Below are 25,478 nucleotides of genomic sequence, written 5' to 3'. Positions count from 1 at the left end.
TTTCCAAGAAACGGTTTTATATTTAAATTGAAGATACTTAAAGAAGTCAGGTTCTCAGAAAGTTTATTAATTCTTCTTGAAATTCGATTTGTTTGGAATAACGGAGCCCAGAAACGTCCACTAACAGTTTTTTCTTTGCAGTACATAATCGATGAATTAGCTGTGTACATTATCCGGATAAGATTTATTTCATATCTATAACTATAATTAAAGCTTAGAATATATGATATAGTCGTAAAATGTAATTCTACTCAACTCCGTACGGAAATTTTCTTCACTCATTCGGAAGCGACTTGATTTCGTGTGCGCCGCTTGTTTCGCGTGACTACATTTTCTATATATAAGCAAAAGCATCGGAGTTGAACCTGGAATTCTCATACTTTCCCCAGTTGTGACTGCTAGAAAGGGGTTGCAACGGTCTGAAAAATGTCACAAAGGGATCGAGAGATGTAAAAAGAAGGAGGAATTAGCGCTAGAAAAGCAGGCTTATTGTAGGGTCTGTAGGGACTGAGCATGAAGAAATCAACACTGTAGGTCAGACTAAATAGGAGACTGACCTTTGACCGTCGCATTGAGGTCCCTTCCCCAAGCGGCTTCGGCATGTCCAAGGATGCCTTCCTTAAATCAGTGAGCAAGTTCCTAGACCAACGTTAGACAAGGAAGTACGAATTATACTATCTAACAGCCGCTCGCGTTCCCCACCATACCCCAGTCATTTGTTAGGTTTTATTTCACGATGCTAGGTTATATTTTTGGCATCGATTGCCAGACTACTTTGCAACTGCAAGAGAAGCTTATAAGTCGCTTGCCTGTCGAAATTTATGTAAAATTACGTTGTTATTGTTGTGTCCGGATACTGGGCAACATAGGAGCTCTGCAAAAATATTAATTTCGCGATGGAAACAAAGGCAAAAAAAGTTAAACTGTCTTTCGTCACATTAAGGACTAAATAGATTTTCTCTGGGCCAAATTTCAGAGCTCTTGTGTCTAACAAAGGTAAGCTATTTCAATGTTAAACTGAAGTGTCCGGATACTGGGCAAAATGCTGTAGTGAGGTGTAAGGAAGTCAGGTCAGTATTAATGTGAAAGGTCTTAACCCAGGAGTCATTTTTGTAAGTAAGAGGAGCATGATCGTCAGGATTTGCATAGTCCTCAATAGGACTGTTGTTGACAGTGACAGACGTTTTGAAAACCTACATGTATGCAATAGGCATCTTCAGAGTCAAAGTGAGTTGTATCATGTCAGTTGATGGTATTTAACTCTGGATATTGACCTGACGGGCCAATAAGGTCGCGCTATAATGTGGTGTATTACGTTATTTCGGGGGCACAATATTAGTTGACCCTAGACGTGCCCCTCTCCTTTCCATTCTTCATTCTTCCTTCTTTTTGTGAAAAACTTATTCAAATGTACATTCTGTAATGATCTTGACTGTATTTTATTGCGTATTGTAAACTTTCTATGACTCAAGCAATAACGATTGTCTTGTAATATTTATAAGGGAACGGAAAAACTAAATGAAATGAAATGAAAGATGTTATTGGTCGTCTTTCAGTTAAGCCGTGAGTTGGGCAGGAAGACAGTATCGGTTTGGAGATTTGGGCAACTCAGAGCTTTAGAAATAGGGATTCCCTTTACATGTAATTGTTTGTGACAAACTGTTTCACGTTGGAGAATACTAAGCATTGCAAGTCTTATTGTCTGTTGACGACAGGGTGTAGTGAGTTGGGCAGGAACACACCATTCGTTTGCCTGGTTTAGCCAGGCAAAGGTGGCTGCATCCACCATTATGCCTGGCACAGGAATTCCATCCTAAATAAACAGGCAAACATGTTAGGCAAAGCTCACCAAACAAGGTCCGAAATAACCTGGAAACAACTTCTTTTTCTTTTTTGTTTTAACTCTTGCTTACAGAGAGGTTGTCTAAGGTGCGATTTAGGCATAAAACGCCTTTTAAGTCCTTTGCAAACATCTTTAAAAAAAAAATAGCAAAAAGTTTACAAATGAATTCCTGAATAAAAACAAGTTAAACGTGCATTATCTTCACGTGATTCCCCTGTGAACACATCATGAAATTTCTTTTCATTTACACGTAATAGTGCAATACATGATGGGAGATCCAGTCCTAGTACAGGAGCTTTTGAGGAAATTCAATTACATCAATTTTTCCTTGCGCATACTCCGTAGTCTTTTAATTTTGAAGTATCATCACTTTTTTTAATGCATCTACGTACACATGCTATTAACTATGTGTATTTAAGGTTGTAAATTTATTGCAAAGCAGAGCTGCTTGCAATTTCCATCACACACATTCCCAATTGCCAAACCATGGAGGCAGGTACAAAAGTCGGAACGGATCAACTCGGACCGCCAGTCCGGGTCGGATCAACTCGGATCGACTCGGACCAACTCGGATCGAATAAAAAAATAGAAATAAAATAAAATTGGACTCGGATCAACTCGGATTATAAAAAGAAAAATAAAATCAGTCGGTATCACTTAACTTTCACCCGCCATTTTGTTTTTTTCTCACGAATTAATTGCGTAAATTAATTTTATTTTTATTTTCATTCATTTTAATGATACACTAGTGTGCATCACACATACACTTCCAGTGAACATTTTCAACTTGGAAGGAAGAGAAATCATGCCCGTTGGGGCCAACGAAAATTTTCGTACCTCGGGCGAGCATTGAACTCACGACCCCCCGAATACCACATGTTTATCGGACGTTCCAACCACTCAACCGAAGGGTCGCGAGTTCGATTCTTGCCTAGGGCATGGAAATTTCCTTTGTCCCGGGCGAGCATGGTTTCTCCTCCTTCCAAGTTGAAAATGTTCACTGGAAGTGTATGTGTGCTACTCACTAGTGTATCATTAAAATTAATAAAAATAAAATTAATTTACGCAACCACGAGTTCGTGAGAAAAAACAAAATGGCGGGTGAAAGTTAAGTGATACCGACTGATTTTATTTTTCTTTTTATAATCTGAGTTGGTTTTTTTATGATCCGAGTTGATCCGAGTCCAATTTTATTTTATTTTTATTTTTTTACTCGATCCGAGTTGGTCCGAGTCGATCCGAGTTGATCCGACCCGGACTGGCGGTCCGAGTTGATCCGGTCCGACTTTTGTACCTGCCTAAACCACGCATTATCTGCAAGCATGAGGAATCTCACCTGCACTTTATTAATCTGTGATTACTGCTACTTTAGAGTAGGTTGAGGACGACCCTTGCTGAATTAAGTTGCCTACATGTACACGTACTAAACTTCAAAACTCTCTTCAACCGTAAATTCATTTGTACCTTTCCTATCTACATACATACATCAGGTTAAAATAATGGTCATGTTGTCCTAAAAATTCAGTACCACAGGAAATAAATATAGAGACAACAGTGTAGGGATGACAGTATCAAAATAATGATTATACACAAACCTTCTTGCCTACTGCTGTGAAACACTAGAATATCCGTAATGTCATCAGTGTGGGATTTGATTCTTGTCTGGTCCAATGCATTTGTCTTGTTGGCACGATAGATTGACTTAAGCTCATGGTCAGTCCAGTAAATATAATCCTTGTACTGTGTTAAGGCAAAAGGCATGGCAAGACCTGACGCAACTACTCGACGGTTTGTTCCATCTAGGTTTGCACACTCAATAACCTGGTTCTCAATATCAACCCAGAAAATGAGCCCCAATGAATAGTCAATTGTCAAGCCAGTTGGACGTGTGACATTGACAATCACGGTGTGTCTGTTGGAGCCATCCAAGTCTGCTCTTTCTATTGTTGGCTCCCTCCCACCATTTGCCCAGTACATATGTCTATTGCACAAATAAGAGTGATCAGTCATAAAGAAACATATAAAATGACATAGTGGTGGGGTGGCGCATCAGCAAAGTGGTTCTTCAGTGCAGAGTAAGGCCTGGTTCAGACGCCGTACTTTTCATGTGCCGAACCTAACTGAACAAGTTCGACTTTGGAGCGACACTGGCTCGACATCTGATTCAGACGGCGTACCGTGTGTCGAACCTAAGTTAAGTTCGACAAAAATTCGACAGACTCTGTAGAACTTAATGCTTTTGCCGCACCAAACTAAAACTGCCGTACCAAATTGATTCAGACGCCGTTCTTTTGCCGTACTTAATTCATCTTAATTCATCAGTTAGGTTCGGCACATGAGTGGAGCGGCGTCTGAACTAGGCCTAAGTGTAAGCTCTTGCATCATTCAGTAATTATACTGAGGAAGTCGTCACAATTTTGACAAAAATTCTCTCCATGAACCATGACATTATATCAACCCATGACATAAGAGATAAGTTAAGAATATCAATGTTATGTTTTGTCCCTTATGAATTAGTTAAGGCAATTCCACCTGCAAATCCGAACCACCTCAAGTGACATCATCAGTAAGCATTTGCCATTTAGGTCAAAGGAAAACACCAACTGAACATTCTAGCACCCACAACACTACACCCAGACCTGCATGTAAAATAGTACACGTAAAATAGGCAGTTCGTTTCAAACTAGTTGAAGCCATGAACCTGGCATATGTATGTGTACATGCATGTAAATAAATCTTACACAAGTCATTAACATAACTTTGTGATGGACGGATTAACAACATAATTTCAATCGTCAATTGCCTGCTTACCCTGAAACTGGGTTGACAGTAAGTTCACGCGGCTCCCACAAGTCCCTCCAAATCAACATCTTCCTGTGCTGTCCATTAAGTCTTGCCCCCTCTATTCTCTGGTGTTTAGAGTCTGTCCAGTACAGGTTTTTGGCTATCCAGTCTACAGCCAAACCATCAGGGTGAGGCAAGTCCACAACAATCAAGTGTTCAATCTGGCTTCCATTGAGGAAAGCTCTGTTTATAGACTTGAGAAATGTATCTGTCCAGTAAATTTGCATCTCCTGTACATTGAAGTCTAGAGCATTTGCCTCTTTGACACCAACCAATGGAATCACTGCATCATTATTGGTGTCAAGAGAGATTCTCCTGATATCTTTAGGATTTGAAAACAACAGAAATGCTTCTGGCACTGAAAAAAAAAAGCAGTTGCATTGTTGATGTTTATAATGATTAAAGTGTTACCCTTACTAATTTAAGATAAATTCAAAGGAAGGGAAAGCCTAATGTCTTCATGGATCCTGTTATGCAGTCCCACTTATGAGAGGGAAATGTCCAGATTAAAATTGTTCTGAAGTTGGTGTCAATGATATTGCAACATCTATGAGCCGTAGCCTGTTATCTTCCTACAGGCACTGTAAATGGTCATAGCTTCATTGTGACTAGCAAGTACTTATCATTAATTTTATTAAATAATAATAATCTCTTTACACAATGTTTACAGTGAGACAAGCCTTAAGCAGATCCGCATGCGGACACAATTAAAGTTATCAAAGATCAGCACACCACTATCAGTCCAGATGCACAGGTATTTACTTACATATACAGTTTTTCTTGTCGGCAAGCAGCTCCATTCCATCAGGGCATTCACACTTTACTTCTGATGGCCTGTACAGACACAGATGACTGCAACCTCCATTGTTATGCTGGCAAGGATTTGAGCCTGAAACAACAGCACAATTTTGTTATTACAGCACATCCCCTTCCTCTAAGGAGCTTTTCAGGAATAATGATACAATTAAACAATGTAACCACACCAACAGATATATTGATCAATTTAAGACCAAGTTAACAACGTAACCTCAACTGAAAAAAAGATGAATTTGCCACAACAAAACTCTTGACACAGTAGCATCAATTTTCTAATTTTTGAACCATCCTAACATCTTTTCTAAACAGAAAAAAGTAGGCACCCTCCCCACTCCCTATTCAGTGTTGTTTTGTTGTTTTTTTGTGTGTGCGTGTATACACTGTAATTTCTCATGTTACCATAAACAAAATTGGATAAGGGAAGAGGAAAAATGGCCATTTTTCCCCAGATAAAAAAAATTGGTATTTCTGTGGTACACGGATGCCTCCACAAGTTTTGTCCGAGGTTGTAGCAACAAGGACGTCAGAGGAGCTTCTGATAGAGATTGCAAGCTAATACGCAAGTTTTCTAATACTCAATGTGTAAATGTTCAAAAACGTGTACATGCACTCCAAACAAACTCTCTTCTACCTGTACAGGTAGAGATACAAATGCACTTTAAAAACCTTTAAACACCTTAATCACAACACTTTAACTACACTCTGACAAGGCAAGGCCAAGACAACAATCCTTGGCTTTACTGAGCTAAGAGTGGCATAGAGAGGGACACTAGAGGTGGACACTGCCAGACACTATAACAACCTTCTGGACTTCCATTACATCCAACAAAGACAGGTCACTGGCAAGAGTTGAACACATTAAATTATCAATTTTAACGTAATCAAAACAAATATAACATTATCTTACCATGAGAGAGGCTAAGATTGACAGCCTTCAATCCCATCAAATCAGGTAGACTGTCAATGATCACCTTTCTATTGTCGCCAGTCTTTTTGTTGACACTCTCAATGGCACGTCTTTGCCAGTCTGTCCAAAACAACCGATCTCCTAACACAGTAAATCCAAACACCTGTGGTAGTTTATGATCAAGAATTACCCTACGATTACTTCCATCAAGATTCATGATTTCAATTTTGTCCAACTTGGCATCAACCCAGTAGAGTTTTTGTTCGTGGAAATCAATGGTAATGCCATTAGGCCAAGCCACCGATGTGTTCACCAAAGTGATACGATGACTACCATCCAGTTCTGCTCGTTCAATCTTTGGATGTTTTCCCCAATCAGTCCAGTACATGTGGCTAGAAAAGAAACAATTCTCAGTTCAAGAAGATGTATAAGATTTCCTTTCCTACCTTAAAAAAAACACAAATGTAAACAGTATGATTCAACGGTAGGTGTCGACATTAGAGCATCCCAGATCAAATTGCATGGCCACCACTAAGATTTCAAGTTGCCAGGTATATCCAATTAGAAAGCTGGAATTGAACAGCTAGAAAGTTTTTTTTTGTTTTTTTGTTTTTTTTTCTTGGGGGGGGGGGGGTCTACTTTCCTTTTGTTTTGTAGGGAAGTGACCTTGGTTGATGCTGCTTGGACCCTTATAAATTACAGGTATTTATTATACGCGGCTACAATAGTATACCTACAGTACAGTAAAATAAAATATGCTACAATATGCGTTTTAATTGGCTGCTAAGCCAAGATTTTCTTGTAATGACTGGCCATTACTGCATGTAGCGTAGTGTCCAAGGCATATACAATCTGCAGGTGTTTTTAAACACAAAACTTGAGAGTGGACATCCATATTATGGTCAATTGACAGCTGTCAAGAAAGGCTATCTGCTGTCACATGACTGTATTGTGGGCTCAAGTGTAAGACTCACTGAGGTGATACTCTTTTAAAGTTATCTGCTGATCAGTTATTGGTTGTTAATTGATCACAGGCTCAGGTCCAACATTCTCATTGTCAAAGAAACTGTGTCTTGTAATTTCAGTCATATTACCAGGTTCATTTCAGGTCAGTGAACATGACCTTGAAATAAATGACCTCTTATGCATGGATGTTGAAAATTACTTGTGGTGTTTTTTATTGTATTCATTTCAAAAAATAGCGCTAAACAGGCCATATAGTAAATAACTTATTCACCCTGTCTGTTCGGTCATTAATAAGTAGTATATAATAATTACAGATAATTATTCAGACCACGCATTATCACATTTTGACTCCCTTGGTAAAGAATTGGGCACCCAAATTTGAGAAGTGCTCCCCTCAAAATTCTGAATTGTATTTACCTTTACAGTACCATCATCCTAGTTATGGTAAGACTGACAAAACTCACCCATGAGAAGGGTACAGTGTTATTGCCCTTGGTTCATCAAGGTCTTTAGAGATAAGGGCTTTTCTTGATGATCCATTAAGCCTGCTGACTTCAATTCGATCTGTACCTGTGTCAGTCCAGTATAAGTTTCGTGCCAACCAGTCAATGGCAAGACCATCAGGATGTCTGACATCAGCATTCACTATTACCTGAACATCTAGGAAGAGGTAAACAAAGGAGTATGATTTATCACTGGCTCACAGTCTTCACCTGACTACTCTCTGAGTACACTATAATACTTACATTTGAAATGATTATATTGCATTCATATTGTTTTTTTATTTTTCTTTCATTATTATTATCATTATTTTTATTTTCATTTTTTTACCACAATTTAACCTTTTGAGAGTAAAATCCCATATGATTTGACCACCCTACCTTTAAAAAGATTACACATGTAGGAACTAACTACATGTAGGAATGCAACTTTGTTGGTACCAGCCAAAGCAGAGTGCCTACCTACACTTGGTGACTGAGCCTTTTATTTGGCAGCTCCTAAACTGTGGAACAGCTTGGGAGCGGAGAACAGAAACATTCAAATATAGCTGTTCATTGACTTATTTATATATTTATTTTTTAAGACTGCTTTTAATTGACTTACTTTTTTAAGATAGCTTTTAATTGACTTATTCTTATCTTATAGTTTGTGACGCGCATATGAAAATATTTTTACTGTATATGCACAAAATAAGTTTCCTATTTATTATTATTATTATTTATTAAAAGGCAATTGCTCATGACTGCAAACCCCAGTTGACAAGTTGGCTACCTTCGTTGCAGTTTTAGTCACTCAAACTTTTTCAACTTGTCATGGCAACCAAAAAGGTGACACCTTGGAGCACTGAACCACTCGAACTGTATACTACTGGAATCTTTTCCTCGAGTTTGATCTGTGACGAAATACATATTACATATAAAAGACCACACAATGACAAAGTAATGTGCAGAATACCTGTTCCATTCATTTTGGATTTCTTAATTTCAAGCTTTCCATCATCGCTCCAATAGACAAATTTATCCACTGGATCAAAATCAATGGCAACTGCATGTCGCAGACCAGAAACTGGCAGAACAACATCAGTGAGGTCAGGTGTGTCAAGTGAAATACGCCGTATATCCACTTTACGTGCCAATAATAGGAAGTGTACAGGACCTGTAACAAAATGAATCTAAATGAAGTACTGGAAGTTCATGTAGGAAGCCTTTCACCTATTAAAACTGAAATTTGTGAGTTTTTCCTTCATCTTCAGAGGTGTGGTTTTAGTTGACAGTAGCAGCAAACAAAACAGCTGGAGCACTTTATATTGTAACAAAAGAAAAAAAACTAACTGCAAAGTTGTGCTCTTAGAGCAAATCAGGGTTATCACTAAGATTTTAGGTTCCTGGGTATATGTAATTAGTAGGTAGGGAATAGAACAGCAAGATTTTTCGTCTTCCATTTCTTTGAAAATCAAAGATGGTGATTACCTGTAGGATACTACCAGTAAGTGCTTCCTCACCTAAAAAATGTACCTGTATTTCAAGCTGTAGTAGTAATGTGATACCCAAACAAGCTGCAATATCCAAATGACTGGCTCGCTTGAAACGATTCTTACCTTGCTCACATGTTCTGGCATCTTGAAGAAGCTTTACCCCAGTTGGGCAGGCACATGAATGACCACGCGCATTCAATAAACATAAATGGCTGCATCCTCCATTGGTACTTGAATTGCATGGGTTATCACCTGTAATAAGTAGGTAGAGTAGTTACATGTATCTCAAAATGGTAAAATTCCAAGCCTTTATGAATCCGCGTGGATGAGTGGTTAGAGCTTTGGAAATTGTAATTCGGAGACCCCGAGTTCAAGTCCCACTCTGAACCCGAGCTGGATTTGTTCTTGGTCTAGTTTAAAGTTCAAATTCTTGGCCACGCTCGTAAAACAGCCAACTGGTTTGCCTCTATCGAATTGGGATTTTTAACCATTTTATGTTTCATTTAAATTATTTGTTTCATTATCCCTAAAAACAACCCTATAGGGAAAGGATGATTAAAGTATTATTATTATTACTACTACCCACATCCCTTACATCTCTGCCATACACTGTAGACGCCAAATTATGATGAGCATCATCACGATTCATCATCATCATCACCATTGCTTTTCACAGTCATCCTCAGAGATGAGAGTAGGGGGAGGATTTCCTCTCCTAACAGTGCGACTTTATGGTGGTTTGAATAACAAAATAAAATCTATGTATTAATGCAAAATGTACCTGGACCACAACCCTTGCAGTCCAACAATTTTTTTCATAAAATTACCATTGTCAATATATGTTTGCAGATTTTCGGACATCTTACTAGTCTCATCTGCCAAACAACTTGAAATTAGGCTACATATATGTCACGAGAGTATGACTGTTTTCAGTCAATTCTGTGCTGAAATCATCATTTTTTTTATTTTTGAAGGCAAAGAATTAAAATGTGAAAACAGTCTGGCCCAGCTTTTTCAAGTTCAATCCAAGTCCACTCTAATTGCCATTCATTGTCACAGACAACCAGAAACATATGCCTAAATAATAATAATAATAATAATAATAATAATAATAATAATAATAATAATAATAATTTAATCACATATATTGTACATTAGTATTCATAAAAATGATCAAATGTACATTAAATTGGCAATAAAAGCATTAAAAAAACCTATTTACAATACGAAAAAAAAAAAAGAAAAATATATATACAATGCTATAAAAAATCTAAAATATCAATACATAACTAATTAAAATTCATTTCACTATAAACGAACTTAAAAAGGTACATCTTGAGATGGTGTTTAAAAGTATGTAAGTATGGAATGTCACAAAGCTAGCGTGGTAGTGCATTCCATAACTTGGACACCGCCACCTGGAAGGACCTATCGCCTAATGTGACCTTAGTTCTAAATGTTGGCAATGGTAGCAGAATCCCACCAGACAATCTGAGGTAAATAATACATGTATGTGCCTTGTGATTTCAGAGAAACTAAGTTGTAAATGCATGTAGGAGCTATGCCATGGATAGCCTTGAATGCAAATAAGAAAGTCTTAAAATGAATGCGATGCTATAACGGAAGCCAATTAATGTAGCTCATACATCAATGGTGTAATATTGCTGAAGCGCACCAAACAAGCCTTGCTGCAGTGTTTAAAACCGGCTAAACCTTGTTAAGCTGAGAGGCAGGTACATGTAGACCATACAAAAGGCTACTACAGTAGTCAACGCGAGAAGTGACGAATGCATACACTAAGGTTTTAGTTTCCTTGGGGCTTAAGAACTTGCGAATATGACTGATGACTCGTTGCGTAGATGACAGGAGGCTAAGCTACAGAGCTTGCTAATATGAGTAGACTGTATACCAAGCTGAGAATCAAACCAGGACACCAGATTTCTGACCACCCGCTTTGTGTTCACAACAGACTTACCAACAGTAATACTACTAATGTCAACCTTACAAATGTAGCTAACTGTTGCATGGTCTTAAATAACAAAATTGGACCATTATTTTTGGAATTCAAGTTTACCTTGCTCAAAGATAGCAAATAATGTGAAAGGTTATGAAAGGGTTTATTTGAACCATTTTGGCACCCATACAGTACATTATGTACTAGCATAAACCGGTCATTAAGACCTTACATTTTTATGTGTCACAAGGCACATTAAAGAGATAAAGGTAATAAACTGGTCATTGGTACACAGCTCTCAGCATAATGATCGACAAGTAACCTCAAGGAAAACAAATGAGCAAGACAACAAGAGTTGAAATTAAACTCACCAGGTCGAGGTCTAGGCATCTGCCTCTTGGGTTCATAGGCACGAATGTCCATTGGAGAAACAGTATTTGGTACAATAACTGGACACTGCAGTCCATTGTTCTTATTTGTCGAGTGAATTCCTCTTGTTTTCCAGTCTGTCCAATATATTTTATTTTCGTACAATGTAAGAGCAAAAGGATGTCCCAGTACACATTGTCTAGAAGACCTGAATATGCTCTCGCGATTTGTGCCATCATAATTGGCCTTGTCTATATAATGTAAATTTGCATCTGTCCAGTATATCTTCTGTACACTGTAGTCTATTGTTAGCCCATTGGGCCAGTGAATATTTTTTCGGATAATAACCCGGCGATTTGAGCTGTCCATTTCAGCTTGCTCTATTTTGGGTTCTTCACCCCAGTCTGACCAAAACATGTACCTAGAAAAAATAAAATCAAAAGAAATAAGAGGTCAGACTATGACACTACCCTTCATAAGATTGTTTTAATGATAATCCTGGCTGGAATTAACAATAGGCACAAACAATACCAAAAACACTGATTCTTCGACATGATTTTAAATGTAACCAAGTATATTCTTAAACTCTTATTATATCTATTAATGTTGTTTTAATTAACTTGAACGTATTCAAAAACATATTGTGAGGCAACCATTAAAGAAAAAAACACTGTTAAGGAAACTACTGCTACGAGGCTAAGTACTGCCAAGAGATTAATGGCTGTTTCCTCTGAAACAAGCACAATAATTAATGATATGGTGGACCACTATTTTAATGCAAGTACACATGTGCCCCTTCTCATCAGTTTCTTACCCTTGTAGAATCAGACACTATGTAGAATCTGTGCAAATGCTATGCCACAAAGCTATGTAAAACCTATGTCAATCAGTCATACATTGCTTTAACCAGATCCTATGTTGTTTCTGTGCCAGGGCTATGTTATTTGTATCGAAAATGCTATGTTTTTGCTAGTCAAACGGAACCTACTTAAAAGCTATGCAGTTTTTAAAGGTAGGAATAAAGGAAGAAATGACATAGTTTCGACATAGCGTATACATACAATTTACTTAGCTTTTGAAAAGAGATTTTAGACCTCGTAGTCAACCTTATAGAAAAGTCATAGAAAATAAATAGCCTTCACATAGGACTGAAATAGACTTTACATAGTAAAATGGAACAGGGAACAGTTTGTTAAATAGCTTTTGAATAGGGTTTGCTTAGAATTTAAATAGCCTAGGAATAGAGAAAACATATGATAAACATAGCCTTCACTTAAAGTTGACATATATTTTGCATAGCATTAAAATAGGGAAAACACAGAACAAATAGTCTTTGCATAGGTTTCAAATAGGATTTTAATAGTATTGGAGTAGTTAAAACATATCGCATACTCAGCCTTTCACTAGAGTTCAAATAGAACTTGCATAGAGTTGGCATAGTCTTGACATAGTCTCTTATGTATGTAGGTTTCGATTTGCTTATAAAGCGAATGTAGGTTTAAAATACACTCGTGATAATCACCAGAATAGAAAAAATATTATAAAATGACAATGAATGTCTTGAACATTGGTAGGAAATTGATTTTGAAACAAAAAAATGAAAAACTATGCAACAATTGCAAATACAGTATTTTCAAGCAGCAGTTTCAGAGAACCAAAACCTCAAGTTAAAGTTTCCTTAATTTGCTTATCGTGTTGACTCTTGGGTGATGTCGCGCTCGTCAGTGCCATACAGTTTGCTTGTGACAGCAACGAATAAGTATCTGCAAACAGAAAAGTGGAGATTTTAAGGCAAATAAACGTAAAAACAACCTTATTTTTATAACTGAAACGAACGGGTGTTAAAGCGTGATCGAATGGTGACCGATCCAACTTGTTTAGATACGCGAAAAGGGGAGAAAACACTAGCAAATCGAAACTTAAATTGAGAGAAACATCACTTACCGATGTCACGAATACTTGTTGTTGAACCTGGCAGGAAAAAGTCTTTAAACTGAAGTATAAAGAAGCGTCTTCTTTTAAACGCACGCTTGACGGTTCGTCTTCTTCGACTTGAAAGCGGGGTAGTACTTGGTGTAAGACTGCCCAAAATGTCCCGGGCCACCGCCCATACTGTTAGTGCTGTAGTAGTACCTGTGGTACCTGCAGTAGCTGTGTAGTACCTGTAGTACCTGTAGTAGCCCTGTAGTAGCTGTAGTAGCTGTAGTAGCTGTAGTAGCCCTGTAGTACCTGTAGTAGCTTTAGTAGCTGTAGTACCTGTAGTACCTGTAGTACCTGTAGTACCTGTAGTAGCTGTAGTACATGTAGTACGTGTAGTAGCCGTAGTAGCTGTAGTACCTGTAGTACCTGTAATAGCTGTAGTAGTAGTTGTAGTACCTGTAGTAGCTGTAGTACCTGTAGTAGCCGTAGTACCTGTAGTAGCTGTAGTAGCTGTAGTAGCTGTAGTAGCTGTAGTAGCTGTAGTAGCTGTAGTACCTGTCGTACCTGTAGTACCTGTAGTACCTGTAGTACCTGTAGTAGTTGTAGTACCTGTAGTAGGTGTAGTAGCTGTAGTACCTGTAGTACCTGTAGTAGCTGTAGTACCTGTAGTAGCTGTAGTACGTGTAGTAGCTGTAGTACGTGTAGTAGCTGAAGTAGGTGTAGTACCTGTAGTGCCTGTAGTACCTGTGGTAGCTGTAGTAGCTGTAGTAACTGTAGTAGCTGTAGTACCTGTAGTAGCTGTAGTACCTGTAGTAGCTGTAGTAGTTGTAGTAGCTGTAGTAGCTGTAGTACGTGTAGTAGCCGTAGTACCTGTAGTACCTGTAGTACCTGTAGTAGCTGTAGTACCTGTAGTAGCTGTAGTAGCTGTAGTACGTGTAGTAGCCGTAGTACCTGTAGTAGCTGTAGTACCTGTAGCACCTGTAGTACCTGTAGTAGCTGTAGTAGCTGTAGTACCTGTAATACCTGTAGTAGCCGTAGTAGCTGTAGTAGCTGTAGTACCCGTAGTAGCTGTAGTAGTTGTAGTACCCGTAGTAGCTGTAGTAGTTGTAGTACCCGTAGTAGCTGTAGTACCTGTAGTACCTGTAGTACGTGTAGTAGTTGTAGTACCTGTAGTACCTGTAGTAGCTGTAGTAGCTGTAGTACCTGTAGTAGCTGTAGTAGCTGTAGTACCTGTAGTAGCTGTAGTAGCGGTAGTAGCTGTAGTAGCTGTAGTACGTGTAGTAGCCGTAGTACCTGTAGTAGCTGTAGTACCTATAGTACCTATAGTACCTGTAGTACCTGTAGTAGCTGTAGGAGGTGTAGTAGGTGTAGTATCTGTAGTATCTGTAGTGTCTGTAGTAGGTGTAGTAGCTGTAGTAGCTGTAGTACCTGTAGTACCGGTAGTACCTGTAGTACCTATAGTAACTGTAGTAGCTGTAGTAGGTGTAGTAGATGTATTACCTGTAGAAGCTGTAGTTGCTGTAGTAGGTGTAGTATCAGTAGTATCTGTAGTAGGTGTAGTACCTGTAGCATGTGTAGTACCTGTAGTATCTGTAGTATATTGTATTTGTAGTACGTGTGGTAGGTGTAGTATAGTAATAGTTTTGCATGACCGCATCATTGAACAGTATTGCAAAAGCATACCTATTACAATCGAAATATAAAACAAACAACACCAATAATGAACCAAAAAAAAATAACTGCATTACTAACATTGAATCATGTATTTTCATACAGGAGGAAATAAACTCCATAACTAACTCGTTTACATCATGGTTCTTCGAATCCTTTATCAGTTTCATGCTTTCTGGAGATGATTTCTTGTCAAAGTCCGGTGTTATTCGATTGATTTGATTAATGAATGCCGGCTGTCTCTGTACTGTGTTGTTGGTTTTTTTTTGTGGTAGAAGAAATGAATCTTATCGTCTACCTGATCTATGTTCTCTTGACAAATGATCTATTTGGTATCGACCTTGTACAATCAGAAGTTTGTGATTACTTATTTTAAACTTAACCAAAATGTTGTCATTCATCATAATGTCTTACCTGGTAGAGATAATCAGTTGTAGAATATTCATCTTTAAAAGTTTTATAAAATTCAAATTTTTTTTAATTTTCAAGACTGTGTCGCAAAAAAGATACCGGATACTTCTCTCTCATTTCTGTGGTATATCGTCCAATTTTATCATTATCTAAAGATTCTGTATCTAAACTGATGAGATTGTATTGTTCAAACATGTTTATGAATTTGCAATAATATCCGGAATTATTCATAGAATGTAGATTCTTTGACATAAGGAAAGACTGTTTGACTATAGAGTCCTTATCGTTGGTGGTTCGATAAACAAAATAGTTCATAATGTTTTGATTTCTCGGGATAAGCAGCGGCAATCTACCAAGTTCAGCTCGGCAAGCTATGTTAGAGGCCTTATTGTTTACTTGTAAATAACGTTTAAAGAATTTGAGGTGAATTTTTTTTTCTATTGGGGAACTATCCCACTTTTAAAATCTTGCTCGGTGCACATCCCCCTTACCTTACCTTACCCTTACCTTACCCCTTAACATGGGTGATATCCAGTGAATATGATTGTGTCAAGAATTTGGGATGCGATATGAAGATTAAGTTTATTAAGAACTGTCGTGTCTGCTTCCGAATACTAGAAAACGCCTGAAGGGCCTTCTCTTTTATATTAGTTATCATTGTCGATTTAAGGTGGCTTATAACAGTTTTCCGATGACACCATTATCTTTTCAAACTTGGACATTTTTTACAACTAAAGGCATTCACTGGACGGAATTGATGTAATTAAGCCTGTAAAAACATTTGTAATGCGTAGTATAACGCGAAATATAGTGGCCAAGCACCCAAAAACAGGACTGGAAACTAGATCTGGGCTGTATCGGAAGGCAATGTAATAAGATCACCAGACACCCAAGACACAAGCAATGCAAAAAATTCAGAGGGCAGTCGCAGCGCAGCGCTGGACTTTCTCTACTTCATCAATCGCTAACAGAGGTGTAGCGCTCTATTAAACTTGTTGAATGGAGAGCTCGCCTTCAGTTTGAACACGTAATAGTCTCTACATGAGTCAATCAGGTGGGTATAGAGCGGGCAAGCCAATATTCCTATTGTATAAGAGAGACGCCCACTAGATATGGAGGAACTCACTTATTTTCTTTGCAGGAACTTACTTTTTTAACTGGTTATAATAATGGGTGATGTCATGAACGAGTATTGTAGGAGCTGCTCGGAAGGTCTTTCATAATTGGTTGCGGGAAACAAAGACATGTCATTCTTTTAGGTCAGGGTTAGGCACCACTGGACCCTATTGAACTACATCCTTGCGCATGTTAATACTAGGGAACCCACCAACAGGGCTTGTCTTTCAACATAGTACACCACTCTAGCCGAACAATACTACCAAGTGTGGAATAGCTGAACTTTATAGCCCGAAAGTGCCTCAAATCTCAACCAATAGATACAGTTGTACCATAATATACCTAAGGATCAAAGGCTTTGATATAGACAGGGAAAAGTGATTTAAATAGAGCAGCGGTTAGCTCGAGAAACTTATGAGTTTCCCATTACTTAGGTAGAGACTTCAATAAGAATAATTTCAATTTTTAAGAAAAGTATCTGATCATTAGTTATCATTAGCTCTTGTTATCGATGATATGGCAATAAAAGTTTTTTACATTTGAATACAAGTCTCTCTGTTGGCTTTTTCCAGTCAGCCACACTCGGTCGTCTTAAAATCGCGAGAAGGGGGTGGGGAAGGTGAATATATCGTTTTCCAACTACGTTTCCGGACTCGCTTTCCAGTGCCGTGATGTCACATAGTAAAGGGTTAAAGCCTCAGGGGCACCCAACGACTGTCTCCTTTAAAGTACGTTGGAAACACTTTTTACGCTGTCCAGAGTTTTCTTTTCTGCACCCTAGAAATGCATCCTAAGCGGCACTACAAAATTGTTATCGTTTAGGTCTTTAGAGATTTCCACAAGCAGGCAACTTTTTGGCAACTTCTCGTATTTGGAACAACTTCATTCCTTTATTGCAACTATTGGCTTTTTGATTAAGATTTCTCTAGAACTTTATCATCTAATTCTGTGATATCGGAGCAGCTCTTAGTGTTTAAATTAGCCTTTGTTCCATATTTCACAATGTTTTGTAGACAATTTGCGAATTACCAATAAAAAAAGGAGACAAATACTCCTCCCCTGAGGCACATTAAGGGCGCAAGATAAGTCAGCCGTTTTTACAGAAAATTTTAAATGATTGACGCAGATTCTCACTCGACTGACTCGAGTGTCTCGGGTGAAGAAAGTCATTAAGGAATTTTTTGGCTCATTACATTTCTTTCGTGATTTTAACTCCGGACAAAGTTATTAAGCAACGCTGGTTGCGCTGAAAAAATTGCACGAAAATGCTAAGAAATCTTACTTTTGTTTGTACAATTTGCATATTTTCATAACTTCAGACCAAACAAAGATTTTGTTTTTCGAGCAACCTTTTGAGTAAGTTTTGTTGCAATAAGCAACTTTTGATTGGTTTGGCAACTTTTGAGCATTTGTTTGAGAAATAATAAGAAACTTTTTGGAAGATCTCGAGCAACTTATGGAAAGCCCTCCCGGTCTGACCGGTCATCCTAGAGGAACTTAAGTCAGTTTTCACAATTACAAAGGCTTCAGTGTTACTTTTGCGAAAATTTTAGTTGCAATTTAACGATTTACGCAAGTGAGGATTTTTCTGGTTACCTCTCCCCATCACATTTTAGAATCCAAAAAACACTTTAGGTGACCATTTTTTAAGAAAAATATTGTAACCTGGGAACTGATTTTGAAACATTAAAAATCAGAATTCGTAGGGAATTTATTAGGTATAAAGCATCGAAAATTGTAAATGAATGGAAGGTCCATCTAGGAATTTTTAGTCTTCCTCAAGCAAAAGAAAATTCTTGGCAATATTTGCTTCTCCGAACAGATATTTAGCAGAAAATTGTCTTTGGGTGCCCCTGGTAGCCTCGCCGGGTCAATTTTGTGCAATTGAGCATGGGACACCACAGTCGTAAGAACAAGATAGGCCGCGTAAAAATATAAAAGCTAGAAAATATTCCTATATATCACTAACTTCATCAAATGTGTGTGAACCTTGATGCTCCTTTCATAAGCTTGTGCAAATCGTCTTTTGTACTTTGTAGAAGGTTCCATTCAGGACTCACATGCCTACGTTTAAATCGACCGTAGTTTATATCAATCCCTTTGAGTATGGACTCGGTTTCACTGCCTTACGCCTAATAATTATCCAAGTTTGGTCGATTGACTAAAGTGAGACTAGTCGATATAAATGCTTGGAAAATTTGCTGGAAGGTAGAAAGGAATCTTTACAATTCCTTACACCACTGGACGCCCCTACTAAGGCTGCTACAGCTACTCCAGATACCACAGCTACTACAACTGCTACAGATACTACAGGTACTACGGGTACTACACCTATTAAACCCACTACAGCTACTACAGCTACTACACGTACTACAGATACTACAGGTACTACAGGTACTACACCTACTACAGCTACTACAGCTACTACAGGTACTACACCTACTACAGCTACTACAGCTACTACACTTACTACAGATACTACAGGTACTACACCTACTACACCTGCTACAGGTACTACACCTGCTACAGGTACTACACCTACTACAGGTACTACACGTACTACAGATACTACACGTACTACAGCTACTACAGCTACTACACTTACTACAGATACTACAGCTACTACACCTACTACACCTGCTACAGGCACTACACCTGCTACAGGTACTACACCTACTACAGGTACTACACGCACTACAGATACTACAGGTACTACAACTACTACACCTACTACAGCTACTACAGGTACTACAGCGACTACAGGTATTACAGCTACTACAGCTACTACAGCTACTACAGCTACTACCACTACTACAGGTACTACAGCTACTACAGCTACTACAGGTACTACAGGTACTACAGCTACTACAGGTACTACAACTACTACAGCTACTACAGGTACTACAACTACTACAGCTACTACGGGTACTACAGGTACTACAGGTACTACGGCTGCTACAGGTACTACAGGTACTACAGCTACTACAGCTACTACAGCTACTACAGCTACTACAACTACTACAGCTACTACGGGTACTACAGGTACTACAGGTACTACAGCTACTACAGCTACTACAGGTACTACAGCTACTACAGCTACTACGGGTACTACAGCTACTACAGGTACTACAGCTACTACAGCTACTACAGGTACTACAGCTACTACAGGTACTACGGCTACTACACGTACTGCAGCTAATACAGCTACTACAGGTACTAGAGCTACTACAGCTACTACAGGTACTACAGCTACCACAGCTACTACAGCTACTACAGGTACTACGGCTACTACACGTACTACAGCTACTACAGCTACTACAGCTACTGCAGCTACTACAGGTACTACAGCTACTACAGGTACTACAGCTACTACGACTACTACACGTACTACATGTACTACAGCTACTACCGCTACTACACGTACTACAGCTACTACAGGTACTACAGTCACTACAGGTACTACAGGTACTACAGCTACTACAGCTACTACAGCTACTACAGCTACTACAGCTACTACAGCTACTACAGCTACTACAGCTACTATAGGTACTACAGCTACTACAGCTACTACAGGTACTACAGGTACTACAGCTACTACAGCTACTACAACTACTACAGGTACTACATGTACTACAGGTACTACAGGTACCACAGGTACTACAGGTACTACAGCTACTACGGCTACTACACGTACTACAGGTACTACAGCTACTACAGGTACTACGGCTACTACACGTACTACAGCTACTACAGCTACTACACATACTACAGCTACTACAGCTACTACAGCTACTACAGGTACTACAACTACTACTACAGCTACTACAGGTACTACAGCTACTACGGTTACTACACGTACTACATGTACTACAGCTACTACAGCTACTACAGGTACTACAGCTACTACAGCTACTACAGCTACTACAGGTACTACAGGGCTACTACAGCTACTACAGCTACTACAGCTACTACAGGCACTACACGTACTACAGCTACTACAACTACTACAGGTACTACAACTACTACTACAGCTACTACAGGTACTACAGGTACTACAGCTACTACGGCTACTACAGGTACTACAGGGCTACTACAGCTACTACAGCTACTACAGGTACTACAGCTACCACGGTTACTACACGTACTACATGTACTACAGCTACTACAGCTACTACAGGTACTACAGCTACTACAGCTACTACAGCTACTACAGGTACTACAGGGCTACTACAGCTACTACAGCTACTACAGCTACTACAGGCACTACACGTACTACAGCTACTACAACTACTACAGGTACTACAACTACTACTACAGCTACTACAGGTACTACAGGTACTACAGCTACTACGGCTACTACAGGTACTACAGGGCTACTACAGCTACTACAGCTACTACAGGTACTACAGCTACCACAGGTACTACAGCAGCTACTACAACTACTACAGGTACTACAACTGCTACTACAGCTACTACAGGTACTACAGGTACTACAGCTACTACGGCTACTACAGCTACTACAGGGCTACTACAGCTACTACAGCTACTACAGCTACTACAGCTACCACAGGTACTACAGGTACTACACAGCTACTGCAGGTACCACAGGTACTACTACAGCACTAATAGTATGGGCGGTGGCCCGGGACATTTTGGGCAGTCTTACACCAAGTACTACCCTGAAAGCGCCCGGGTGGAATCAGACAATTTTCACACCTTTTCATTGGTTGAAAAGGCCCACGTGACGATAAAACGCAAAACACGCATGTGATGAACTCACGGGCTTAACCATCCTCGGAGACCCAGGAGTCGTCCACAATCAAGACGAAGGATGGAAGCTTAAATGTAAAAGGAGAAAAGGATGCATGGAAGTATCATTTCAAGTGAAGAAACACTAGGGAAAAGCTAGAAAGGAAAGTTAAGGCAGGAATGATCGATGCAGAGATTGCTTAACAAAAAAATTAATCTTGTCACTAAGAAACTATCTGCAAGCGCAAAAAAATTATAGTATATGATTTTTGAGCTTTTTAGTTTAAACTGCTGCTTTTTGCATTTGATGTATGCTTTTTGTAAGCGCTATTTAACCCGTACCATCAACATGCCTAGTATTTTAAATGCTATGTTGGAATATCACATAGGAAACGCATAGACTACATATATTTTTCATATGAGTGACATAGGAAAAAATACGTTTATGTAAAAGCTATGTAGCCTTTATGTCATGATAAAACTAAATTAAAATGTCACACAGTAAAAACATAGGCTGCAAATATGTTTCATTCACATAGCATAGAATATACATAGCACTATGTAAAAGCTAAGAATATTGTTAGAAATAAAAGTGAACATCGAGATGCTAGGTAAAAGCTATTTTACTTTGATGCATAGTGAATACATAGGATGCAAATTGGAAGGAAAACCAGAACTTTCTATTGCATAGTAAATACATAGCTATGTCAAGACTATGAAAAGATTTTGAATAGTATTTGCATAGGTATTAAAAAGCTATGTGCCTTTCAAATAGCCCAAACATAGTGTCAACATAGATTTTTCATACTTTGGACTATGTTGTGTGGTATGTTACATAGTTAATACATAGGCAGAAGTGAACATAACATAGCTGAAACATAGTCCAACATAGTAAACAAATAGCATGAGCATAGGTTTTGCATATGTCTGGTTCTACAAGGGTATGTACATCAAAATCTATTAGGGTTGATTCATTTATAGAATAGTACCACATGTTGAGATCATATTTGCCTTTTTTGATAATTGTTTTCAAACTTATACACAATGAAGATCCAGTACCAGGCAAATGCGACAACTATATACACATATCTTGTAAATGAATCCACCCTTAGTTTCATAAAGTAATTCACCACATTACCGTACTGTAGTCAATAAATTTCAAACCCGGAATAACTTCCTGGATGTATAGTTGCCTGTCATGAACTGATGTTGCTATCTCAAACTACCAAAACAGTTCTATCTCTAATCCTGTTTCCTTTTAGTTTTTTTTTCTTTTTTATGCACCAGATGTAATACTGTATATTATGCTGCACCCTTTAAAAAATATCATGGAAAATTTTAATAGGATTATTTAACGTTTGTTCTAGACCCAGCAGGCACAACCTTGGATTCCTAGCTGGTAAAGTTCAAAAATAAAACATAAACCTTTATTAGAAATCAGTGAGCAATTTGGAGTGTAAGAGACTAAGTTAAAATTCCAACAAGTGCAAAAATATTCACATCATCCCATCATATGATAATTTATTAAAGACAAGTTGTTTCATTTTGTTATATATTTATGAGAACCCCTGCCCTAAAAGGAATCATTAATCCGTCTGTAATCCAACTAGCCGACAAAGAAAAACATGTCATGATCTAATATTTCCTATTTCCTTCCTCCAGTTGGGAAAATCCACCTAACTAGTGAATTCCCCTTTAACAGATTATGCAACAAATCTTGTGGCAGCTCCTAAATAAACAACATCCTCCTTATGCGTGGTAGGTTCAATCTTATAAGAGGATAACAGCATAGCTAAGCCCTTTCACTTTTTTATAATCTCAGAGTTTTCACACAACCTGCTTGTATCAGTTTACAGGTGTTAGGTTTTTCCACTTCTTGGTTTACCAAAATTCAGGTATTTAGGTGCTTTACTTTTGAAAGAAAAAAAATCAAAGATAAAGCATTTAAAATTTACTTAAACGCTGGCCTTTGAGACATCCTGTGCACTTCAGCCAATACAAAGTTAAAAATCATAATTAGGAACTACAAATGTTTTGAAGGAAAAAAAGCAAATAAACACTATAATACTGAGTGGTGGGAAAATTGATGAGTATTAAACTATGAATGTTGTAGTCTGGGACTCAAAGAACTAGCCTGTGTAGCAAGCGTTTCCAATCGAGTTATTGTGGGAAAGTTAGAGCGGAAGCAAAAAAAAGGTTCCCCTTCCCCTCCCCCGTCATTCATTTTTTTTTTTTTTGCTCTTGTCCCAGCACGGGACGAAAAATTGGATTTACGACACTTTTGACACGCGTCAAAAGTTAAATCAAATATGGTATTGGCTTTGACGTCACCTTTGACGCGCGTCAAAGATGTCGCCAAATATATAACCTCTGTGCTTACTCCTTTGACCTCGGTAAAGGTGAAGTCAAATTGGTAACAACTTTGACTTCTCCTTTGACGTGCGTCAAAGATCAAGTCAAATGCATCAATGCTTTGCTATTCCTTTAACCCTTATCAAAGGCGTTGTCAAATATGCTGGTAACTTTGACTTTACCTTTGACGCACGTCAAAGATAAAGTCAAAAGAGTAGTGGCTGTGACCACACCTTTGATACTAGTCAAAAATGAAGTCAAATACGACCGCTACACTTTTACAACACTTTTGAATGGTGTCAAAGGTGAGAGCAAATGTGCAATGAATTACTTCTACAAACACTTATGTCGAAACTGATTTTAAGAAAGGAAATTAAAAAGCTGTATTTAAATACTGTTTTAAAGATATTTATACGAAAATACCGAACACAGGCTGGTAATCATTGTAATTGGTGTTTATAATTATTTTTGAAAATGTTCTGGAATATGTACTTTTTCGAGGTGAATTAAGTGAGTTTTGTTTTTGTCTTATCTTGAGTGGATCATTTTCCCCTTGATCGATTAATATACGATGAATAAATGATAGCGACGCAAAACAATGACTCAACAACTGGACGACGGAAGACTGAACCCAAGCAAGTCACCCTGTTTTTGGCGCGAAATTGTCGCGGCTGCAAACTCTCTCCGCCCGCGCAAACAAACAAACTACGCAGATCAGAAGAAAACAAAAGCTGCTTTTTTGTACGAAGCAGTCCAGCTTTTTTTTAAGAAATATTTTCGCCCTTATCTCTGATAGAGTTTAGACTACAAACTTGTTCAAAAGGTACGTGTCATTCTTTTCTATGTGTGCATGCAATAGTTCTTCTTCAAACTTCATAGTTGTTTTACTATGTTAAGCTTACAGAAACCAACTCCGAACAGGCGTGTATATCGTGCTTGGGAGCTTTTCGGATCGTTAAATCTGGTTCAGTAAACTATAAAAATCTTTCTGTATCACAGTAGAGTTTACATTAGATCAAGCCCTTTTTCTTAATAGGGTTAATGCATTTCTGCAAAAGTAATGCCTGGCTTATATTTCACAATGCAATTCAACTCAAAACTTCATGCGAGAACCTACTAACATAAAGATTAACCAACTCTGTTTTTTCTAACAGCTTATATTTATCTGCGAGAACTACTCAGGTAATGAAATAATATAAGACTTACATATATCTTTTTTCATTGACAGTGTACTTCAATAAAAATGTCTGTACCAGACTTTGATGGGCATATTACTGAAGCAAGTACATAAGCTTATTTGAACAGGATTCAGTGCAGTTTATCAAACAAAGAAGTGTGATTATTTGAAGACTTCGGATGTTTTGCGAACGTGAGTATCTCTTTCTATTGATTTCCTGGGTTCTATACGTAATGGGGCTCATACTGCATAATTAATTTTTAAAATATTCCATTGATTTTTTTACCACTACAGTGGGTATGTTTCAACATTTAATAACAATCATTCAAACATACCGAGCTGTCCCTTCATCATTGTTACTGGACAATAACTTTGGGGGTTAAAAGGTAGAAAAATAGCCGCGTAGCA

At 38.2% G+C, this 25,478-nt stretch overlaps 1 protein-coding gene across 1 annotated transcript in view; it reads right to left on the bottom strand.

Moving 5' to 3' along the window:
* LOC140941853 (low-density lipoprotein receptor-related protein 6-like) overlaps positions 1 to 25,478 on the bottom strand; it is a 54,863-nt gene that overhangs the window by 8,687 nt on the left and 20,698 nt on the right. The window contains exons 6-14 of the mRNA XM_073390859.1: positions 11,677 to 12,095; positions 9,475 to 9,603; positions 8,832 to 9,032; positions 7,841 to 8,036; positions 6,411 to 6,802; positions 5,454 to 5,576; positions 4,655 to 5,045; positions 3,439 to 3,824; positions 1,686 to 1,813 (exon numbers count right to left, since the gene is read on the bottom strand). Of these exons, the coding sequence (XP_073246960.1) occupies positions 1,686 to 1,813; positions 3,439 to 3,824; positions 4,655 to 5,045; positions 5,454 to 5,576; positions 6,411 to 6,802; positions 7,841 to 8,036; positions 8,832 to 9,032; positions 9,475 to 9,603; positions 11,677 to 12,095 (2,365 nt within the window). The remainder of the gene's footprint in view (positions 1 to 1,685; positions 1,814 to 3,438; positions 3,825 to 4,654; positions 5,046 to 5,453; positions 5,577 to 6,410; positions 6,803 to 7,840; positions 8,037 to 8,831; positions 9,033 to 9,474; positions 9,604 to 11,676; positions 12,096 to 25,478) is intronic.

Source organism: Porites lutea, chromosome 6 (genome assembly GCF_958299795.1).
Source record: "Porites lutea chromosome 6, jaPorLute2.1, whole genome shotgun sequence".
Lineage (NCBI taxonomy): Eukaryota > Metazoa > Cnidaria > Anthozoa > Scleractinia > Poritidae > Porites > Porites lutea.
This window is presented reverse-complemented; position numbering and strand designations above follow the sequence as displayed.